Source organism: Aulonocara sp. 'chitande type north' Nkhata Bay, linkage group LG19, assembly GCF_057382095.1.
Source record: "Aulonocara sp. 'chitande type north' Nkhata Bay isolate Kocher_YH1m ecotype deep benthic linkage group LG19, A_spYH_male_GT1.1, whole genome shotgun sequence".
NCBI classification, from domain to species: domain Eukaryota; kingdom Metazoa; phylum Chordata; class Actinopteri; order Cichliformes; family Cichlidae; genus Aulonocara; species Aulonocara sp. 'chitande type north' Nkhata Bay.
The window spans coordinates 1174217-1191629 of NC_141362.1; the positions used below are offsets into that span (position 1 = coordinate 1174217).

Here is a 17413-nt window from a genome sequence, read left to right on the forward strand (position 1 = left end):
GTTCGCTCGCACCCCCCCGCGCGCGCGCACAAACACATCCTCCAACCACACACGCCCATATTTTGCTCCATTGTGGTTTATTTCACACCTCAAACATTTAGTAAACAATTAAGCAAATACAAGTAAGCTGCAATAAATTACAGGTAGTAAGAAAATAAACTACTAACTCTTTTAGGCTACATCAGCACCTACACGGGTATTTTTGAAAGCGCAGCTGTTTCGTCCACACCGAAAACTGAGGTTTTTAAAAACTTCTTTTTTGCGTTCACGTGTGGATGAGGAATACAGAGTTGGTCACGCAACGTCAAAGGTATGTGCCTTTTTTCACGCCACGCTGTGCGCCACGTTATTGTTTATATGAGATGAATTGCAGAATGGCAGATAGTCAGATTAACAGTATTTTGTCTCTATCTGCAGGTTTTACACGCTTACATACACACACGCAGTTACTGTCCCTCCATTTACAAAGGCAGAGGCGTCACGGTGTGATTATTTTACATGTAGATGTTTTTTTTCCTGTGTAATAATATTCAACATTGCTATCAATACATTTTTCAAAAAATGCCTCTCTGTACAAAATGGGTTTAAAAACAAACAACTGTGGGATCCTGTTTGTCCGTGATTTGAACCGGGGGAACAAATCATGGCAGGATCAGCCTGATATTATTTGTATCCAGTGTTGGGGAGTAACAGAATACATGTACCGCCGTTACGTATTTAAAATACAAAATATGAGTAACTGTATTCCGTTACAGTTACCGTTTAAAAAGGTGGTGTTTAGAATACAGTTACTTTGTTGAAATAAATGGATTACACTGCGGTATTTTCCTGTTTCATATTGTATGTGTACGTACACACATACACAAAGTTACGTTGAAACCAAGCACACCATTGTTTTTCTTGTGACATTACCAATAAGTCTGATGTGTCACATGGCCCTCTTCCTATTGAAAAAACAAAAGTTGTATCCAAGATGGCCGACTTCTAAATTGCCACCATGGTCACCACCCATCTTCAGGAGTTTGCCCCCTCACATATACTAATGTGCCACAAACAGGACTTTAATATCACCAACCATTCCCATGTTATTACAGTGTTTCCATATAAATGGCCCACCCTGTATATTGAACTTTAGCACATGTGCTTCTCATAATCTGCCTAAACTGGCATGGCTCTAACTCTGTTCCAACCCCATGATTTGTTCAGCGCGGTACCCTTCTTGTCTGTCCAGGAAAAGTTATTTCACAGTAATTCTTTTAATCGTTTTATCACCCAACCCTACCTGAAAGCACGCCCTTCACAGTGCAAAGGTCTCACCTTTGAATTCAGGTAACTGTGACTGTCTCACAGTAAACACACAGAAAAACAATCTGGATACTGATCTGAACAGAGTGTTTTGTTTTATCTCCCTATACAGAGGTCAACTCACAGCGGTGTGGAGAGTGCTTTCAGTCTGTTCTCGTAGTAAGGTAGCCATCTAAACAATTAGAGCACACACTCTGCTGTGCTCAAACGGATTGGTAATCCATGTCCATACTTTTATTATTGTGGGGTCTTTACATTGCCAAGTAAAGCGCCTTGAGGTGACTGTGGTTGTGATTTGGCACTGTCTAAATAAAACTGAATTGTAAGATCTGTAACATCTGGTCCACATAACTTGGCCAACGGAACAACCCCTCCTTTTTTGTGGATGGAGGGAAAAAGGATTACAATGATGCAGACTCAACACAGCCCTGTATGCTAGCCAGCACCACTAGTGTCCATGATTGTTAATCAGTTATTAATCTCTTTGCTCATGTCTTTCACACTCACCAGTAAGCCAATATGCTCACACCCCCCCTTTCTGACGTGGCACGCTAGTCAAACAAAGAAATAGCCCCAGACTATTTTTTATGTGGTCACTGATGTTGGTGCACGAGTTGCACCTGTTCCTCTGCAAGCATCAATAAATCCTCAAGGAAGCCATTTATTAGGTTAATGTTTAAAAATGTTTCAGAGAACAACAAACGCTGCTGACACGACTGACTAAGCTTATCTCTCGTGTCATAGGATGAGAGGATAAAACTGACAGTGAGGATTGGTTTACAAATCAACATCAAATCACACGTGTTTGCCACAAACTTTTTACTTTTTAAGCTACTCACTGATATTAAAATGTGTTACAACTATTTTGTCAGATTTTATTTTTTATTTCAACATTTCTATAAGACTTGAGAATTTTATGTTCATCAACAACATCACCACATAATACTGGAGGCCCATATCATAACTTTTTTTTCTTTTTTCTTTTTTTTTTTTGGCCTGTCCCGTTTGGCTCTTTTGCCATCAGAATTGTTGTCTAAAGGCAAAGAAAGATGCCCAACGGATTTACTTTACCAAACTGACCATCCCAGCCTTGCCGTAATGGTCCATTTGATTCACCTTTTATTGTTTATTTTATTTTCACTTACTGAATACGGGACAGACTTGACTGGGGGAAAGAAGGGGAGAAAGAAAGAGGGAAAGAGAAACAGCTGAGAAGAGGGACGGGGGAGAAGGGCAAAAGACAAAAACCAACAGAACGGGCAGAGAAAAAAAAATGCATATATCAATCACCTGGATCACCTGCTGAGAAAGAAAAAAGAAAGCAAGCAGAAGAGAACAAGAGTAATAGAATAAACAACATCACAATGATATATGGGAATATGACAGTAAATACTAAATGTTAAACATTATTGTGCAGCACATAAGATCAACAGAACACAGTGTGCTTTGAGGTAGGAGCCAAAAAGGGTGTAGTTTGTGGGTGTGATCACCAGTGTGTACACCTGTGAGCATGGACGCGCTTGTTTTTTGTTTTTTAAAAGGTTCCTTCATGTAATAATCTGCTAGAGGGTGTGGGGGGGCCACAGCCCCGTCCTCCAGGGCGTGAAGCAGGTGTGGAGGAGATCAAAACTCCAGACATCCAGAGGCCCCCAGAACACAAGAGACCAAGGAAGACCAACAGAGGGGCAGCTGCACCACTGTCCCGAAAAGAGCTGAGGAGAGTCCCAGATGAGGGCTCACTCAGCAGCCGCGGAGCAGAAGCCCATATCATAACTGACATCATCAAGGCGTAAAGTTGTCCTCCTTCATGATTCCATCCACTTTGTGCTTTGAGCCATACAGCCTAAAACACTGCACAACCATCACCGTGCTTGACTGCTGGTGCAGTGTTTTTAGGTGTTAAAGCCTCACCTTTAACCCTCTTCACATTGTGGCCAAACAGCTCAGTCTTTGTCCTGTTTATTTATTAAACTTCTGATCATGACTTTAAATTAACACTAGCCATGGGCCTAAATGCTTGGTAATCCAGATTAAGAATATCAAGAAGCCATTATATTTTGTGCTTGTGTTGTACGCCATGTTGAAGACTCATATGAAGACATTTGTCTCTATAGCTGACGTCCTGTCCATTTGCTTGGCTAAGAGAATTTGCTACATCATTTTTTGATGCTGAAACCCAGGAGAAATGAGCAAACAAGATTCACGTTGTGGCACAGCCGAAGCTGCAAGAGTGGCAGATGACGAGCATGGAAGGGAAATGGAACAAACAAAATACAAATTCAGAATGTATGCACATGATTGGCTCCTTTGTTCCCACAAGATCAAAATGAATCACAGTAAAGGTCTTGCTACAAAATATCTGGCATCCTAGGCAGAAAATTGTAATAAAAGCTGTGGAGACCCCACAAGTGTCCTTGGCCATTCCTGGTGAACAGAAATTGTTCAGCAGATTTGGTGCAGAACTATTTAGAGCAGAACATAGCAGAAGATGCGAGACAAGATAACATCAGCACAGATACTGTAAGATACTATATGCCTCACCATGTAGTGCTCAGAAGCAACCACCAAATTAAGAGTGGTCCTCGATGTGTCGTCCCATGAAGACAGCTGTCCATTGCTGAATGGTTGCTTACTTACAGAGCCAAACTTGAATCCAGATCTGCTCATTGTTCTTATTAGATGTAGAAACATAAAGTTGCCTTTCTGGCAGGTTCTTGTGACTCTCAGGTACACCGACAGTAAAAGGAATGAACACCTGTGCATTCTGAGGATGACGAAACTGGTGTTTGGGGTTACACCAAGCCCATTTGTGCTTGTGGCTAGGATTCAAAGACACCTAAAGCAATATGAAACATACAAACCACAAGTTGTGAATACAATAAGGGAGTCACTCTGTGTGGATGAATTCATTTCAAGTACACGCACGGTTGAAGAAGCACATCATAGAACAACAACTGCCAAACAAAACTGGCTGCTGCAGGTATGAAGCTCTGCAAATGGATGAGGAGAGCTCCGCAAACTACATGTTGGCACCTGAGACAAATGGAAAACCACTTAAAGTACTTGAATCAGTGTGGAGGCCAGAGACTAACGATTTTACCTTTGACCTTAAGGCACTAGTCAGGTTTTTAACAGAGAGGAAAGGAACTAAAGGAAGTGTTCTGCATTCCTCAACACGCACTTATGACTTTACCATTAGCATCATGTGCATTTCAAGAAATGGAAGTGGGAGAGGGGGCTCTCCTGGGATGAAGAATTGCCACCAGATCTGGCCCGAGAATGGAAACAGTGGTGTTCAGAACTCACTTATTCATACATCAGCTCACCAAACCAAGGTGGTACCAAACCAGCATGCAGCAAAATAATTATGAATTGGAACTACATGTGTTCTGTGAAGGGAGTGAGAAAGCATACAGTGCTGTGGCATATCTGCAAGCTAAAAAACAAGAAGGAGAAACAACAATGAGCTTAGTCGCATCTAAATCCATCCAAAAAATAAATAAAAAAATAAATAACAATGCTGCGTCCGGAGCTCATGGGAAGCCCTGACTGGATCAAGACTGGGAAACAACTTGATCATCTCATTGAAGACTGAGGAAAGCCAGATAAAATAAGATCACTTCACAATGGATTTGCAGTTCTGCACAAAGGTGGAAATCATTTGTCACAAACAGAGTGACCGACGTCCAGATGCTTACCAATTTATCTTCATGGTCACACATCCGGGGAAGGTTAATCCAGCTGACCTTCCCACAAGAAGGCAAACAGCAAAGGCCCTGATACACAACCAGCTATGGTCGAATGGGCCAAGTGTCTTTGTATCAGAAGATCAGACACAGGAGGCTGAATGAACATTTCAGGTGAAGTGAAAGCAGAACATCATACAGTTTGCTGCCAATGACACCAACATCTGTGAACTAATACTGAAAATTAGAGCAAGCTGAAAAGCGTTCTCAGAGTGACGGCATGGATAAGAAGAAATTTCTGTCTGAGAAATCAGACAAACTCTGGGTTAGGCCCATGTGGACGATAGATGATTACAAATAAAAGTTGTTAATAATAACAACAACCAGTAATCATCCTGCTGTAACCCAGTTTCTCTAAGGCCGGGTTAATCGATTTGTTGATCAGTTACTGATTCGTGTACTAACAGGGACTTAATGTTTAATAATCCACATTTCAATGTTTTAGTCTTTTGTGAAGATATGGATACTATATTGTTCTTTCTTTGTGATTTCTTATGTTTAAGTCATTTGTTGACTTAAACATAGCTCCCAAACAGACAAAAAACTAACTTTTAGTTTGTTTTTTGTCTGTTTGGGAGCTGACACAGCCTCTAAGGGGATGGGGTTTTGGGGGGATAACAGGAGGATAGAAGCTGCAGAGAAGTGTGCAACTCTGCTTCAAAACAACAGCTTGTGATTAAATAACAACAACAACAACAATAATGTACACTTTATTGATCCCTGTGGGGAAATTACTCTCTGCATTTAACCCATTCACTCTGTGAAGCAGTGGGCGGACGCAAATCAGGCCCCGGGGAGCAGTGTGTAGGGACGGTACCTTGCTCAGGGGTACCTCAGGGTAGCCGTTCAGTGGATTTGAACCCCCGACCTTCCGATCATGGGGTGACCACGCTACCGAACCCTTGGGCCATCATACGAAATCAGAGGGTGATTCTGAACTGATATAAGAGCTGAACACAGTATAAACTGGCTCATGTCACCCTGTTTTAAACATCATCTAAATTCCAGCAAATTATACAAACCAGCCACTACTTCAACAAAGCTCGAACACTAGTTTTGATCAAAAACTGAGGCAATAGCTTCGAAATGAAGGATGCTTAAAGAAACGAGTGAAGCATCAAGAGATGGACCTCAGGTTGAATATGTGGAGAATTGAAAAGCGATCCCTGCTCAGTGGTTGGGTGGATGTTTTTCTGTTGCACTTACACCTCTTCAGTGAACACCCCCGGGGGCGGCAAGTCAACCTGAGAGCATAATCTCTTAGTAACAATGAGGCACATGGCTCATCACCATTTCTTTGGAGGCAGCTCTACTTCAGTGCATGTGTCCGTACCAGGCCATTTGTCAGGCTCCAGGGAATCATGTGCATGTCATAAAACCAGCTTTTCCAGGCCAATCACAGACTGCAGATGAAAACTGAGCAAAACCAGGCTTACATTACCCAGCACTTTATTTTTAGACAAGGAAGTGGGAATAAATGTTGAAAAGGAGCTTCTTCCAGACTTTCAGTGGTCATTCATTGTGTAATTACTATGTTAAACACAGCCATTAACAGGAGTAAGTTAAAGTAAGACTGGGCAAGATGAATTTTTGTTATAATTCACAGCTGGGCAAAAGGAGATTCCACTGAAAAAGCTTGTCTGTTTGGACAAATTAAAACCTGATGCTTTCCAGTCTACAGTAAATGTAAAGGGATATCACAATTTGCTATCTTTTAGAGTGAAGAATAATTTTGTTTCTGGTTAAAGTCTGCTACAGTTACAGATCAAAACTGTTCAGTAGTATTTACTAGGGATGCAACAGATTTGGTTTGATTATTTTACTTTGAGTAGTCCAAGTCTTCTTCTGAAAGTTCCTAAAATTGTTATGGAGTAGTTCATCATGGTAAAAATGGTCCCCCCAAAAAATAAATTATCGCATTCACAAGATTGTCAAAACACTTGACCTCTGACCTTGATCTTAAAGTCAAGGTCACTGAGACTTGAGCTCATCTGAGATCAATATTTTAAGGAGGAGAGAAATTGCTTCACTCTGCCCACCCGCCATCGCAATACTGTTAATTACGAGGTTCATAGGAAGGTTGAAATTATCATCATCATCGTGTCCTCTGGTCAGAACGCAAAATGAAACAGCCATCAATCTGTTGCAGTATATCTCGGTTTATTTCGTTATTATCAGTGATAGCTTAACTTAAGGGGACACCCACATGGACTGCTAACTCTCAGCTGCTGCCCCATGTGGGAGTGAAAAGAGTGAGCTGGTAGTGAGTGCAGTCTTTATATAATGTGTGCCAGGTGAGTTCCATTAAGGAACAAACTCCAGAGCCAATCAGTGGTGAGAAAGTAAAAGAGGAAGCAAAGTGGTCCTGGTGAGGCGAGGGAGCGTGAGGAAAGGGGCAAATGAAACAAGAATCTTTACAACAAACACACAATCAGGATTACAGTGCAGTAGCTCTGAGAAATCTGATAAAGTCACAATATTCTGATCTGTCTGTTCTTATTGCAGCCAACTGTCCAGCCACGCACAGCTCTTGGTAATGTGTAAAGATATACTGTGATACTTTGCTATCCTCTGAATTGAAGAAACCTTCTTAACATGAATGATATACAACCACCGTGGAGTTTTCATGAAAGCAGGAAAGATTTTTTCTTCAAAGTTATGCAACCTCACAGATTTGCATCCTGTTTTGCCTTTTAGAGCAAAAGATCCCTGCACCTTTCCACTTTCGCTTTACCAAGCCAGTGCTCTTTAATAATCTTTAAAAGATTCTGTTCAACACAACAGAGAGGATTACTCGAACTTGAACTCTATTGACCTGTAATAAATATCCAAAAATCCATTTATAGACTTTCTTGGGCAAAAGCACAATGATCAAATTTCATTTCCTGACTTATGTGCTAGGATTTCATTTCAGCTCAGTGTAAAGTCAATGGTAAATCGACTGGTTCTTATATAGCACTGTTCTACTTTACCTGAGCCTCCAAGCACTTTATACAGCATGACATAATTGACCCATTCATACGAGCCCTTTGTTTCTATATTGAAATACTTTAACGCTCACACTCAGATGAATGTATCGGAGAGCAACTTGCCCAAGGTTATATATTAGATTATAGACTGAAGCAGTTAGGGATTGAACCACCAACCTTTCACTCAGTAGATGCCCTGCTCAGCCTCCTGAACTACAGCTAATCTTCTGTCTTTTGCTGCTCTCTGTTCTGTTTCACTGTGTGTCTTTGAGCTGAAGCTTAACTGAATTGCCCTTTGGATGTTTTCAAATGTATATTTCAGTCAGCAGGCCTATTTTTCTGGAGATTCTTATGTGTTTGTGGAATGTAGTACATAAAATAGTACATTTACAAAATGGATGCAAGGCTGTATACACGAGTGTTAGAGCAGTGTAATGAAATGATGTGCACTTTGTTAATTACAAAGATTTTCCCATTGTTGGCTCAGGGAGAAGCTTGTATGTGAATACAGCACAAGCTTTAAAGTTGACTGGTTGTTATGCTGTGTGTCCAATGTGCACACACAAAGGAGGAGTCTATTACTCTATAAGTTTCAGGCTAGAGAGTGTTTGTGCAGTGAAAGCTTTTTTACTGTATCAAGGCGAAATCTGAAGTCTATACATGCCTTGCCCGCAGGAAATGCAAACAAGAATGAACTCAAAAGACGAGACCTTTGTTCACCTCCAGGATCCTCAAGCAGTGAGTGTATGGAGACTCGAGCCGGTCTTATGGTCGAGCAGTGAGAGTGTGTCCCTGTCCGTCTGCCTGCAGTGAGCTCTGTTCTCACATAGAGGCAATGCACAAAGTATGTGCTACAACTGGTGTCTGGGCCGCTCTGCTTGTGTTGTTGTTGGTCCCTGAGCCGACCACGGAAGAGAGCAAGGTTCTAACATACAAAGAGCTGAAGTGTTAAAAACAATGAAAAGAGTCACTGCAGTTACTGACTGTGCTTTTGATGCTTTATTTTTTGATCTCTGAAGTTTTTGTTGTTGTTGTTTTTTTCCACAGTTCTCCTGTTCCCAGTGAACTCTGTTATTGCTTCCTGCTGCATTCTGACCCACTTGTCAAGCAATAAACATCAGCAGTCGCACACTTCGTCCACTTCCAGTGACGCACAGTCAGGATCTTGGAGGGCTGCGCAGCAGCACGTCTGGCGTGGGTGAACCCCACGTTTGCTTGGTTGTTGTTGTTGTTTGTTTGTTTGTTTGTTTTTTCAGGGTTACCAAAGCATGTGCAAACCCAGATTAGATTTTAAAAGTGTGTAACCATGTTAAATTGATTCTGAGCATGCAGACTCACTGAAGGAAAAGCTGCCGGTACTGGAAGCTCTCTGGTTGCTGTTAGTAGTCTGAGTAGTATTATGTGACTTTGAGGTAAACCAGGTTTTGGTTTCCTGCAGAGCAAAAGACAAACGTTTAAACTGTCCAAAGTCAAACACTATCAGACAAAAGAAAACATTTAAATTTATATGCAGTTCTAGTCTGACTGTAAATAGTAATGCACAGATCACAGGCCTGTACTATGAATCAACATTGGTGGTTATCATGGTAATTTCATGTTTAACTCTCAGTGTTATGAACAGGGTTGCTTTCCGACTGTGGTACATTATAATATCTTTTATTGCACACCCAATCTGCTTACGCTTGTAGGCTATGCTTGGGTATAATCATTTCGTGTATAAAAATCACAGCCTACTGACCAGTCAGTTCTCTTGAAAACAACGAGGATCAGTACAGGATCCCATGGACCTGAGTACACAGACAATATGAGGGTCTATAGGGGGGGTGGGGAACTCCAGGCCTCGAGGGCCGGTGTCCTGCAGGTTTTAGATGTGTCCTTGATCCAACACAGCTGATTCAAATGGCTAAATGACCTCCTCAACATGTCTTGAAGTTCTCCAGAGGCCTGCTAATGAACTAATCATGTGATTCAGGTGTGTGGACTCACGGTGATATCTAAAACCTGCAGGACACCGGCCCTCGAGGCCTGGAGTTCTCACCCCTGGTCTATAATGTCTTGGGACACATTAAAATGGTACGCCTCAATAAGAAATACAATGATGCATTTAGAAATCTGAGTATTGTTCAATATTCGTTTTTTCCACCATTTAATTAAAAAAAATTGAGTTCTGATGTACGTTTAATATTCATTACACATGAATAGCAATATACCAACATTTCTTATGTAATATATCTTTGTTTAACTTTTGTGATTATATCTTATATTAATAGATTATATCTATCTCTCATGAAAATCACAAAACCACTATTCTTTATTTTTCTTCATTATTTTTATTAATATTAATTATTGTTATTATTATTATTATTATCCACGTTTATTAAGTTCCAGTACATTTCTGTTTAAACTGTATAAATGCTGTGCACCTCTCTCTACCTCAGTACAGATGATGGCAATAATGGGGAAGGCTGCAAAGTTGACAGTTGTCCAGATGATGACTATCGGCACCTTCCATGAACAAGGAAAGCCAAAAGAAGGTCATTGCTGTTTACAGAATGCTTTATCAAAGCATATTTAAGTAAAGTTGACTGGAAGGAAAAAAATCTATCAGGGAAAAAGTGCAGAAGCAACAGTGATGACCACAGCTCTGAGAGAAGTGTCACCAAAACTCTACTCAAGAACTTCAGAAGGAGTAACTGAGGCTAGTCTAGAGCATCAGGAGACAGCAATCAAATACATTTTCGAGAACTCATCCTTTATGCTTTCTTAGACTTGCCAACTTTCTTTGACAGAGATTGATACTTACTTTTCCCCCAAAATAATTTCCTGACATCAAGCAGACCACAGAAAAAGCCATGAGGATATAGTTCAGCATGTGTTTGAAGGAAAGGGTCAAATAGAGAACATATAGTGGGACTCGTGCTGTTATCAAAAAGGAACACCTGTGACAACTGTGCAAAGATTAGAAGTGTTCTGACCCATGATATGAGTGGAAACAACCTGAAAAATAAACTCTGGTCATCGTGGAATAAATGTAAAGGAATGTGAATACAGCTCTGTAGACAGTCCTGTACATTTAAATGAAATCACACTCATAGCAAATGAATTTTTCACAAGGATTCAGCACATCATAATCAAGTTTAGAATCATCCCGTGTTTATGGTATAAACTAGCAGAAAGTAATTCTTTAGTAATGTGTTACTTGAATGCAAACCAGCAATGTTAACTGTACTCAGAAAGAAACCTACATCCCAGTGAGGTAGGACAGAAAGCTGTGTGGGATGTGTGGGAACGTTCAATATTGTTATGCACAGAGAGCTGCTCTCTCTCGTTCTCCCTCTCATTTTGTGTTATGTAACAACCTCCAGGCCATTGTTTTAAAGTGATAGCTGCTCATCGAGCTTTCGTGCAGAGAAGAGGGACAAAAGCGTGAAACTGGCGCATTTTAAGAAGGTGGAATTGACATGTCCATGTTCATGGGAAAAGCTTTGTTTAAAACCATATAGGAATGAATGGCTGAGAATGTGCGGGCTTCTCATTAGAGCACATGCTCCCGTAGAGACAGCAGGGCTTGGGTTTATGAGCCGGACACATGACTACACTCCCTCCGTCGCTTTGAGTCTAGATTGTACCAAACCATGATGCACATGATTAAATCATTTTGAATCCTCTCACAACATTCCAGTAAGATTCATACCTGTGCCTTCATTTTCTTTTTCTTTCATGATTTCTTGGTGGATTTGCTAGTATGCTGTGCAATAATATTCTGTGTCTGTTTTCTTTCCTTACAAAAACCTGAGTATACCTGAGTAAATACCTCAGGCAGCAGAAACCAGAGAAAGAAGAGGAGGAACAGGCCCCTGAACGGTATGTACTACCGGCAGATAGAGGAAGTGGCTGATATCCAGAAATCCTACCAGTGGCTGAACAAACCTGAACTGAAAGACCTAGGCACTAATCATAGCAGCACAAGAACAAGCTCCAAGTACAAGATCCATAGAGGCTGGGGTCTACAACACCAGGTAAGGCCCAGGTGCAGGCTGTGTAAAGATGCCCCAGAGACAATCCAGCACATAACAGCAGGGTGCAAGATGCTAGCAGGCAAGGCATACATGGAACACATTAACCAAGTGGCCTGCACAGTGTACAGGAACATCCATACAGAGTATGGTCTGGAAGTCCCGAGGTCAAAATGGGAAACGCCGCAGGTGGTTGAGAATGACCGAACATAGATGTGTGTGTCAAAATAACAAAACACACCTTTCTGATCATGTTGCATAACCTGGTTTCATTTAACATGTTTGGCTCTTATTCAGGTTGATTGGCAGCTAAATAAGAGATTTTCAGTGACTGCAGTGGAATTAAACATCTAAAGATGTTTTCACTGTTCAACAGTGGTGTTAAATTACTTAAAATCCACAGCAGGCTTTGCTTTTTCACATGTGCTCTGCTTCTGGAGAAGAGGCAGAGAGAGCCATTCTTACACCCACAGGAGTGAAAAATAGAATGTAATGCACCTACACATGCAGAAGAGCTGTCTGTAAGAATCAATCCACAACATGTTAGCTCACACATTCATGCCCCCCTTCTTATAATAAAAACCACAAGATTGCTTTCTCTGAGGAGTATTTAGGGAAATTATGAAAACTGTTATGTTACTTTTTTTGCTTTATGTGTGACATGAAAAACAATCTTAAGACAACTCACATTTTAATACTGGCTTTTAAGCACACTCCAATTAAAGAAGCGTTATAACTTATTAGACAAGAACACATAGATGTTTGCTTGAAAAGCTGGCTCTAATACATACTGAGGAAGTCAGGACGCCTCAACCTGAGCTGCAGGTTCATATCCGGATGCCTCCCCACATTTCTGCAGGAGCATTATAGGCCAATACAAAAGTCATTCAGACAGCAACAGCAGTACTTTACCCAGTGATGACATACAAGTGTCCACACTAGTGCACTCTGATTTAGTGGAAGTTATTTTTTCTCTGGAAGTGAACCTGGTCTAATCAACTACTGGGATTGGATGGTTTTAGAAAATGAACACACACACACACACACACACACACACACAGAGAGAGAGAGAGAGAGAGAGAGAGCGAGAGAGAGAGGGGGGGGGGGGGTTACTGTGTGACCACTTCAGTGATTCTATGTTGGATTCAAATAATAGACAAATAATTCAAATAAGTAGACCAACAATAGAATAACTAATTACTGCAGCTCTATGATCATTCCCTGAAAGTGCACTTCAGTAAATAAAAGCCTCCACACAGCAGATCACCGGGTCACTGAGTCTGTGAGGCTCCTGGGCGCACAGTGTGGAACAAAGCGTTTGTGAGCTCCGTTTGGAAAGTTTGGAACCTTCGTGCTGCAAGTGAAAGCAGCCAAATACAACAAAAGAAAAGTTCCCCACATCAGAATAAAACGATCTTCTACGCAACTGAGTTCCTGGGCACTGTGCACTCTGCTGGTGCATGCGTGGCCAGGCCATCCGCACTGTTCTGTGGACTCAAACTACAGTAGCGGAGATGTTCCTACCTTGCAGGTTCTGCACTCGGATATCGCTGATTTGTCCGATAAATTCTTCCCTCTCGAACCAGTCTTCCCAGCCGTGTCCGGCCATCTGGAGCCGCGGTGAGTTCAGAATTCCCGGCTAAGAACGAGAAGCTGCTGCTGCACCGGGCTGCCTATTGTCCGTCCGTCCGAGCGGAATCCACCACGGCGGTGTGTCAATCAGTGGAAGCACATAGCAGCTGCTCACTGCCGCAGGCTTCCGTCAAAGCAGCGTTGAAGCGACTCACGTCCACAAGCATGTGGGAGGCCAGCGGGCAGCAGAGGAGGAAGAAGCTGCAGCACCTGGTTGGTATTTTCGAGGTGGGATGGAGCTGCGCCAGAGCCCGCCCACCCGCTCTCGCTCGCTCTCCCTCTCTCGCTTTGTACACATACACAGGTTCCTCCAAGTGGTGGAAAATAACTGATGGCAGAACCTGATTTCCCTTTTTCCCTCTTTTTCCTTTTTTCCCTTTACCCCTTCTTTTCCCTTTTCGTTGGGGGGGGGGGATGACTTTTACAGCTCACTGCTACACAGGAGTTTATCTTTGCATAATTTCATTTTAAATTGGGAAAAACATTAAAATGAAGTCTTTTACTCAGTAAAAAGTTATACAGTAACCCTGCTTAAATAGCTTAATAATGCATCAGCTGTACTGAGTAAGTACACATGCACATTATGCAGAATGCTACTTTTCAGCATCACAAACATTATTTGATCATCGCAGGTGCTGATGAATAAATTACTTATAAATTACTGACTAGCTTGTGTGACACTGTGAGGTCTCTCGGTGCTTCCTCATTTGGGGAGCCTGGAGAGAGTCAGACACTACATACACTACTGAATTCATCGCTTTTTATGGTTATTTTAGCTTTACTATGTTTAACTTTTGAAAAAAAATATATCATGTGTGGCCTCCTGATCTGTCCTTCCACTGAGCCAGGCTGTGACACTTGATCTACAGGGTGGGCCATTTATATGGATACACCGTAATAAAATGGGAATGGTTGGTGATATTAAAGTCCTGTTTGTGGCACATTAATATATGTGAGGGGGCAAACTCCTGAAGATGGGTGGTGACCATGGTGGCCATTTAGAAGTCGGCCATCTTGGATACAACTTTTGTTTTTTCAATAGGAAGAGGGCCATGTGACACATCAAACTTATTGGTAATGTCACAAGAAAAACAATGGTGTGCTTGGCTTCAACGTAGCTTTATTCTTTCATGAGTTTTTTACAAGTTTCTCCTTGTTGACAGCCATTGACATATCAAAGAGGTTAACACATGTCATGTTCGGAGGCAATAAGACGCAGGGTTCTCAAGCACGAACCACTTTTATTGGCTTGTAGCAGCAGTGTACGTCGCTACATCAATTTCTGGAAAACACATATACACACCGGTCTCCTAGCGACCTCTAGTGGCTGCCCTCATGGTAGCCTTACTAGGACAACATAAACAGATTTCACAACATCTCCCCCTTTAACAAAAGTACTTTAAACATAAAACAGTGTTGTCAGAACGCAGGACATCACGGGGATAGACTACCCTCAGTCCTGATAAGGGATTATTCTGCCCTTAGAACATAGAAAGGAGATAGTCCTCAGTCTCTGAATCTGAGAGGTACTTTAATTTCCCGCCCCCTGGAAGTCACTCTCACAGGTGTGGTAGGGCGGAGAGGAGACCCCGGGACAGGGATTGGCGATGTCTGCCTTACTGGTGGTTCTTGGGAAGCGGCCGCCCCTTTAGTTGGAGTAGTTGGCGTAGCTGGAACAGTGCTCTGCTGCTGCTCCTCAGGATCAGCGGTGCCTGGGACAGGCTGAAGGTGTCGTCTGTTGCGGCGAGTCACGTTCCCATTCGCCATCTCCACCAAGTAGGATCTCGGCTCCTTAGACTTACTGATGACCTTGGCTGGAGTCGTCCACCCCTTTTCCCCGTCAAGCTTCACTACAACATCCTGGCCTGGGAGAAGCTCAGGAAGTGGACGAGCTGAATGTCTGCGGTTGTAGAAGAATCTGTAAGAGTCCTTAGCTGCAGCATCTCTTTGGCACACTGTGTCCCTATTGACTGGACTGGGCAGCAATGTCTTTTCGAGTACTGGGACGGTGGTGCGGATTTGACGTCCTGTCATAAGTTGAGCTGGGCTTGCACCGGTTGCTGCAATTGGTGTAGAGCGGTAACTCATTAAGGCTAAGCAGGGGTCAGGCTGTTTGAGAATGTACTTGGCCGTTTGGACAGCTCTTTCAGCAGCTCCATTTGACTGGGGGTAATGAGGGCTCGACGTAGTGTGGGTGAAGCCATAACTCAGTTTGAAGTCTTGAAACTCTGATGATGTGAACTGCGTCCCATTATCACTGACCAGTTCTAACGGGATGCCCCATCTAACGAACATGTGTTTAAGCTTGTTAATGACCTGTCTGCTGGTTGTTGTAGTGAGGGAAGCAATCTCAATGTCTCTTGAAAAATAGTCAACAACGACAAGAAAGTTCTTACCCTCAAGCTCGCAAAGATCAGCTGCAATCTTTTGCCAGGGGCCATTGGGCAGAGGAGTAGTCACGAGAGGTTCCCGTCGCTGTGTAGGCTTGTGCTCTCTGCAAAAGTTGCATGACCTCACCTTATGTGTTATTTGAAGTCCAATGTTGGGCCACCACACTGTTGATCTTGTGCGCTCTCTACATTTAGTTAGTCCTTGGTGGCCTTCATGTAATTGGTCAAGGACACTGGGTCTGAGTGCTGTGGGAATTACGATGCGATCGTGGTAGAGCACTAGACCATCTGATTCTGAAAGGTGGCTTCTAGCTGCATAAAAGCCTTGCAGTGGTGAGCTCTTTGCCATTCTCCGAGGCCACCCTTGTCTGGTGAAGATGATTGCCTTTTGAAGTTCTGGATCCCTCTGTGTTGCTCTACGAATTTCCTCCAACTTATGTGACTTGATAGGTTTGCTTGTCACTACGTTGCTCACATATGCCTTGACCTGGCTGTCTGTCTCGGACGGGTAGCATCCATGCAGTGGATGTCTGGAGAGTGCGTCCGCCACCACTAACTGTTTACCGGGAACATGCTCAGCAGTGACATTGAATCGCATCAGTCGCATCAGCAATCTCTGACATCTCAGTGGCGTTTTATCAAGGTCGTATGAGTTGATCAAAGGCACCAAGGGCTTATGGTCAGTTTGTAGATGTACATGACCCATGCCTTGGATGTAGCGGGTAAAACGTTCGCAGGCCCAGACAGATGCTAAACACTCTTTTTCGATCTGCGAATATCTTTTCTCTGCGTCTGTGAGCGTGCGAGAACAAAAGGCAACAGGCCGTAACTCCCCGTCATTGTCCTGTAACAGTGCAGCACCCAGGCCATAGCTGCTGGCATCCGCACTGACAACTGTTGGTCGGCCTGCATCATAATAACAAAGTGCTGGTGCAGCCACGAGCATTGCTTTTGCTTTGTTGAATGCTCGCTCCTGAGGCTCGCCCCACACCCATACAGTCTCTTTTTTGAGTAGATTGGAGAGGGGGTGCAGCACCGTGGACAGGCCTGGCAGGAATTTTCCAACATAGTTTATTAATCCGAGTACCTGCCTGAGTTGTTCTACATTGGTGGGGGCTGGGCATCCTGGCAATAGCCTCCACCTTGCCATCATCAGGTTTCACACCATCCGCACTGATGATGTGACCGAAGAACTGTAGTTCATTCTTTCCAAAGTGGCACTTGGACCTGTTGAGCTTAAGTCCTGATGCTTTGATTGTCTGTAATACTGCACCTAAGCGTTGGTCATGTTCCTCTTTGTTAGCCCCGAAAACCAATATGTCGTCCATCACGACGACAGTCCCCTCTAGGCCCTT

At 42.8% G+C, this 17413-nt stretch overlaps 1 protein-coding gene across 3 annotated transcripts in view; it reads right to left on the reverse strand.

Moving 5' to 3' along the window:
- Window positions 1–13879, reverse strand: part of clmna (calmin a) — a 36704-nt gene extending 22825 nt beyond the window's left edge. For all 3 annotated transcript variants that reach the window (XM_086274961.1, XM_086274960.1, XM_086274959.1), the window contains exon 1: window positions 13561–13879. In XM_086274961.1, coding sequence (XP_086131087.1) covers window positions 13561–13645 — 85 coding nt within the window. In that variant the 5' untranslated portion in view covers window positions 13646–13879. The remainder of the gene's footprint in view (window positions 1–13560) is intronic.
- Between the last annotated feature and the right edge of the window lie 3534 nt (window positions 13880–17413).